This window comes from Sphaeroforma arctica (assembly GCF_001186125.1).
Source record: "Sphaeroforma arctica JP610 unplaced genomic scaffold supercont1.1319, whole genome shotgun sequence".
Lineage (NCBI taxonomy): Eukaryota > Ichthyosporea > Ichthyophonida > Sphaeroforma > Sphaeroforma arctica.
Window position 1 is genome coordinate 1688 of NW_014039239.1, and position 6336 is coordinate 8023.

Below are 6336 nucleotides of genomic sequence, written 5' to 3' on the forward strand. Positions count from 1 at the left end.
TTCGCCTACACGAATACCATATGTTGTTTTTTATGGATATGTGTATACTATAGTATAGTCTGGCTGGTTATTGACTGTATCCATATCCCTTCTGTATATCACAGAGATGCATGTATACTGTATCAGCTCGCCCAATACGTGATGAGATGAACTGACAAGTTTAATGTACTAGTGGTGAGTTCTTTTGTTGCCGTAAGTTTTCATAATTTCTTTTGAGTATATTGAACTACAATTATGGTGACCATGTCGGTCTGTAGTTAGATTTCTGTTGCTATGTGTCGCTGTGCTATGAGATACATACAGGTCTGCTGGCGTGCGTGTCCACAGATGTACATAAACCTACCTACGCTCAGGTGCAGAATGGTATCGAAAATATTCTCTTCAGCTTATTTCCCCCCCCCCCCCTGCTACTATTCTTCTGCCTTGTCATGTGCCTTATTAGGAAGTGAGCAACACCACATGGGGGTTTGCAAACAACCACGAGTATCGTCGAGACATCTTCTATCCCCTGAGTCACAGAGCGGTTGAGACACTCGATACTATGAATCTGCAAGCCATGGTGGTGATTGTTCGTTCGTTTGCCCAAGTGAAGGACAAAGATCATCTGCTGTTTGCCAAAGTGGCCAAGAAAATCAGACTGTATGTAGTTTCGGGGTTTTCAAATCTGTGATCCATAAAGTGCTATCGTTGAGGTATTGGGTTCAGGTATCATACACCTGATCGTACATATTTACGTACTGACTATTAAAATATAGAAACAATGAGAGGGATATGCATGAATATATTAATATTATATATACTATGCCAAACCTGTATATTATTACAAACCCACATTCTATCCTAACTTTTTTGCGCAAATTTTCACTCAGGTTTTATGAGCATCTGACTCCCACGGATATGGCCGGTGTAGTGTCTGCCTTCGCGTTTGCTGGACAATCGATCGTGGGTAGTTCTGTTTTGCCGACCCTGGCTAAGCACACGCACGTTATGATACAGGTGAGTGTTGTGAGTGTGGGGACCTATCATTCTCGATAGGAAATACACGTATGCCTCATGGAGTATCCAGTGGGATTGTTGTGCATATATGTCACTCTATCACGATACGTGTTTCCCGACTATATTCAATGTCATTGCTGTATGTATGGGTATGTCAGCAGGATCCTCAGACACCCCTAACGTAAGTATAGGTACTCGTACTATATATGTAGGTATTGGTCTCTTTGTTTCGATCAGAAGATTTCTGGGAAGAGTATCAAGACACCATTCCACTGTCTAGGTGTATGAATACCGCTGTCTGCGCTCTTGAAATGAATGACTCACCTTTCGCTTTTGCTGTTGGCGGTGTTCTACTTGCCGTGACTGTCTCCTACTCCAGTGCTTTTGACACTCGACCTGCCTATCGACTGAGTTATCCAATACGGTGTCCTTGTTGGACCTTCATTGGGTCTCTCTTGGCCCATTTGTGTACGGTGTGTGTGCACTATGTGCAGGCTTGCTTCCACCCTGTACTAAACATTGCTGTGAAACAACCTCCTCGTGGGCAGCTTGCACCAGGGGTTACACATCAACACCCTTTAGAATGTACAAGAAGCCCGTGCTTTGCAGCAATTGGAACATCTACCCAGTACTCAATCTCGTACGGGCTGGCCTGAATTGCATCTCAAGCTCACATGCGCGCTCCGCCTCTTATTCGCACACTCGTATCAACTTAAGTACAATGGTGGAATATAAGTCAGCTTTCCATATCACGCTGGTGTGCTCTGTGGCTAACGATATTCCATTATTCTTGTGCTACACTTGCAATCCAGAGTGGCAACCACAAGTTCCTTCCCAACGAGATAGCGATGTTGGTAGTTAACTTCGAGAAAGTGCTGGTAGTCACTGTATCCCGCCCACTCACACTGGCCCTATTGAAGCATGCTGAGGCCCAGTATGACGATTTCTCGGCGCATGACCGTGATATGGTATGTGCAAATAGTATTGGCAAGGCAGTCGTATAGAATGATTTGGCTAGTCTGTCGTGGTGCGAGTTTTTTTGTGTGTTGCTGGTTGTGCGGCAGTGTCGAAGGATAGGTTATGCAAGGTTATTAAGACCGGGCATACGTGTGCAATAAATAACTTGTTTTCGTTGAGCTGGTATCGTTTGCAAAGTACGCGATAGTTCTCATCTAATAAGAAGGCCAGACATGCACTCAGTATGTACTAGAATATTTGATTCGTCGCGGGATTGTGGTTCTCGAATTATTTTTTTCGTTTGCATAGTGAGGTCCTGTTACAATACATTCGGTCTATACTGTGACTTTAACTGGCATATGTATTCATATGTATGTAGTATACATACTCTTTTACAGTCGTGTGAATATCCAGTCATAAATAGGCAAAGGCGCATTGCGTATATCGAATAGTCCACGTCACCATAATCGTACCTCGCCTTCTTTTCTCACCCCTCACATTTTCACATTCCTACAGTTACGGAAATTGTTCGTCAAGTCTGGCTGGGAGCAAGCGTTCTGCATGTACCCCACCCAAGATGAGGGGCTCAAGTCAGCAGGCGGTCAATAAGCGGTGGTTTTGTAGGTATTGTATCGGCCGACGCGTTTTATGTGTATATCATACCGCGTTTTGTGCGTAGAAAGCACTGGCCAGCTGTCCATACTAACATGAAAATGGTCCTGTGACTGAGAAGAGACCTTCTGCTGCTAGTGCTCATGGGGCAGATGCGCTACAATTGCTGCTTGCAGTGTAGTGTGTGCAGATGCACGATGCCACAGCATAAACTACTAGACCGTCCATATTGGAATAAATCGAGTTCGAGAATGTCCCAATATTATCCGTATCTATAAGTTGACATATGTTTGCAGAGTATCTACAGTATAACGTTCGAGAAGCGCTACGCAATGTAAAGTCTTCAGAACATTGCAGTTTTGCTTTGTACCGTTGATAAACAGTCCCGCAAACGCTGTGGTTGGTGGCCTTCGGTGCTGATGGCGATGTACACAATCAATGGAGTGCCTACAATGAGTGGAGGTCGTCTGTAGAGAAATACTCATGGCTGAATTATACACCAGGAATGGTGCTATAACTCCCTAGTGGCGTGTGAATTGGAATCCAGGGAATGTTTTCTCAAGCATATTTTAGTGTCTGGGTTGATTGTAAGATAATTGTCTTCTTAGGAGCTCATACTGTCATTTCGGTACTCCAGGTCTCTGTTTAGAACCTCGGCGAGTAGTTCAGACACTGTGATATTCCCACTGAAGAACTGCCCACACAATTCCACAATGTCGACATTGCTGCGAGAAGGACGTTGTGTATATTTGTAGATTATTGAGTTGATGTTTTAAAAAAATGCAGCGCGTGCTTGTGGGTTCAACTCTAGTTTCTCCCCGTGCGTATACTGTCATATATCCCTCAAGAGCGAATCTAAATAGCACCACAACCGATAAAACAAGATACTATCATATAGTCCCGCGGACGAATGCTGATACTGGAGTATAAGATGCACATATTGCATTGCAAATATGAAACTAACACATACAACGCAGAATACCGAGCATTGAGCCCAGCGGGTAACGGAATAGGCTTCACAGGCAGATTACGCAACTTCTTGTCAATGATGTCCCGCATTCGCGCGAGTACCACTTCTGGTACACCAGCCAATCGCGCAACATTATCTGCCAGAGTGAGATTGGAGGTCCCGTCCACGAGGTTGTACAGATAGACTACTTCGGCACCAGTGTCCATTATCTGGGGATATTGATAGACTACTATTAGGAGTCTTCATCGAGGAAGATTGAGGTTCAGGTTCAGGGGTCTCGGGTACATATGTGACGAGATAGTACAGCTATAGATATACATTTATAGACATAGCATACTTTTACGTATACTAAAGAGTTGTGTATGGAAATTTGTCAACCACGATGCGTTGATCACATAGACATGACATTCAGCCGACATATAGTGTATATATGCAATCAATACATAGATAATTATAGTTCACAGGTGGTGATGTTACATACTCTCAACAGCAAGTAAATGTACATTTAACGACGGGTAGGTACCACTTGTGCCACTAAGCACAGATGCATTTGAAATTATTCTATGGGCTACGTGACTAAGGATGAGATGCTGGCTAACCACTGGTCGTCTCAATGTACATCAATAAGTCACGGATTGCATGTACGCGACGGTTAGCCACCCTCGTACATACAGTAGACCATCAACGAAGACTGTATTACATGTGCTGCTCGCATACGCTGAGCAGCCTCATACTGTAGATTTCCAATGAATAACAAGAATCATGTTCTCATCATGTGCATTAAACACCCTCGTACACACAGTTGACCACCAACAAAGAATGTATTCATGTACTGCTTGTCTTATGCGTACATACAGCAAACCATCAATAAAGAGGAAAAAATCTTGGTATGTCAAACATTAGCATATACACCCCCTATAGCGCATTAATCGAACATGAACTGGTACCTGCATTGTTTTGTAGCCAACGGCCGCACTATCAGCCAGAAGGTTTTTGTTGTAGAGATCATGGCAGTGGGTTGTGACGCACTATGAAGTGATAATAGGCAAACATGAGGAGATCACGGTATAAAAACGGGGATTAAAATGGACGAACATGGGGGTAAAAAGAGAAAAACATGGCATTTTTAGCGGACAGTTCGGAATTGTAAATAGAAGCGCAGATACAGGTGTGTATCGAGAGGTGCGATTTGCAGGTTGGGACTGCAGATGTAGTATTAGGTATATTTTTGATAAATACTGATCCAAGCGCATAGGGGCCCTCGGTTTTAAGTAGGTATCAGTATTGCATTTGAATTTGCGACACACTGAATTTGCTGTGTCGAAGCAAGAATTGCGACCCAGTCCGAGCCCATGCAGCTCCCAGAGAGGGTCAGGCTTCAGAGACACACTAGCCCGCGACTTCTAGAAGTTTGATGTATTTGTATAGATGTTATGACTACAACCCATAACACTCAAGAAGTAGGATCAAGGAGTATATATCTTAATCTTAGCCTGGGTTCAATGGTATGTCTGCATCACCGTTCTGGGGCATCCATTGGGCGTGTGCAGAATGTCCGTAAGTGTGGCGGCTAAGAGTGCGATCCCTCCGGTCGGCGATGTTCCTATAAAGTAGAATAAAAATTGTCTCGTTATGCGAAGGAGATAAGTTTTTTTTCCCATACCATGCCACAGAAGCATCATCATTTAGCCGTGTCTGGTATCGCGTAATCATTTGTGAGTTAATAAGTACGAGAACCATAAGTCAATTAGTGAAACATATTGATGGGAGGAGTCGTTGCCATGGTAAATATACTGTAGGTACTGAACTATAAGACAAACCCATACCTTTTCCGAACTCGTCGATCAGTACCAGGGAGTTAACCGTGCAGTGGTGGAGGACATTGGCCTGTGTATCATATGCAGTGTAAAGCGAGTGCGGAATGAATACCAGGCAATCATAAGAAAACACCGCTGGTATAGAACGGTAGTATCTCGTCCCCTTCCCCTATTTCCTTCCTCCATTTCTAGAATGAATCCAACTGGGACCTACACTAGCCATACACAAGCAGGCAGGCGACCAATTTGCCAACATATAGTGCCTGTATAGTATGGTAATATCAATTTTTACCTATTCCCAATCTCCATCCTTGAAATGCAACCAACTGGGACACACACTTGCCGTACACAAGCATGTATGTGGCAAACGTTTTTGAAATTATATTGCTTGTATACAATGGCAATTACAAATCACTGATTTACTCGCGAAATGCGACCAACGAGAATATGTATGCCTGCCGTTTGAACTTTCTGTGGGAATGAAAGGAAACACATACCATCTGCAGCAGGTCGATCATGAAAGTGCTCTGCTTGAGTGTTACTGACTCTCTGGTTGCAATGCGCGTGCTACATCCCGAGATCCCGATATGAGGAGAACAATGTGCGACCCAGAATAAAATTTATCAGTCTTCGATACTATCCGTTGACAGTGGTCAGGTAACCCGCCAAAAAAGCGACATGAAAGTATCAATATTAAAAAATGTCTGGCAATCTGTAGCAACGTCCTCAAAGTTCCAAATACACAATCGCCTCACGCTTGGTATAGTTTCAGAATGTTAAATAACGGCATGGTTATGTCCAGAGGCAAAATTTAACTAGGGCAAGATGAATTACTCATAAGCGAGAAAAATTAATGAATAGCTTTAGATGTGCACTTGTATGCTTCATTGTGCGCTACAAATGCATGTAAGTATCTGTTGGGGCCCGCACAGTGTGTGAAGTTATACTGGAGTGTTTTGGTGTATTGTCAGGTACAAACACGCA

General features: G+C 43.5%; 2 protein-coding genes across 2 annotated transcripts; one reads left to right on the top strand and one right to left on the bottom strand.

Moving 5' to 3' along the window:
• Positions 1–440: 440 nt before the first annotated feature.
• On the top strand, positions 441–2849 carry SARC_10603 (hypothetical protein). The gene is made up of 4 exons (XM_014295347.1): positions 441–639; positions 870–996; positions 1809–1964; positions 2470–2849. Exons 1-4 carry the CDS (start codon positions 542–544, stop codon positions 2560–2562), a joined length of 474 nt encoding a protein of 157 aa, XP_014150822.1. The 5' UTR covers positions 441–541; the 3' UTR covers positions 2563–2849.
• A 320-nt stretch (positions 2850–3169) lies between these two features.
• On the bottom strand, positions 3170–4576 carry SARC_10604 (hypothetical protein; the record flags this gene model as incomplete). Its single annotated transcript, XM_014295348.1, has 3 exons — positions 4483–4576; positions 3548–3744; positions 3170–3290 (listed from the first exon to the last, which is right to left on the bottom strand). The coding sequence occupies exons 1-3, from the start codon at positions 4486–4488 to the stop codon at positions 3170–3172; spliced, it is 324 nt and encodes a 107-aa protein (XP_014150823.1). The 5' UTR covers positions 4489–4576.
• Between the last annotated feature and the right edge of the window lie 1760 nt (positions 4577–6336).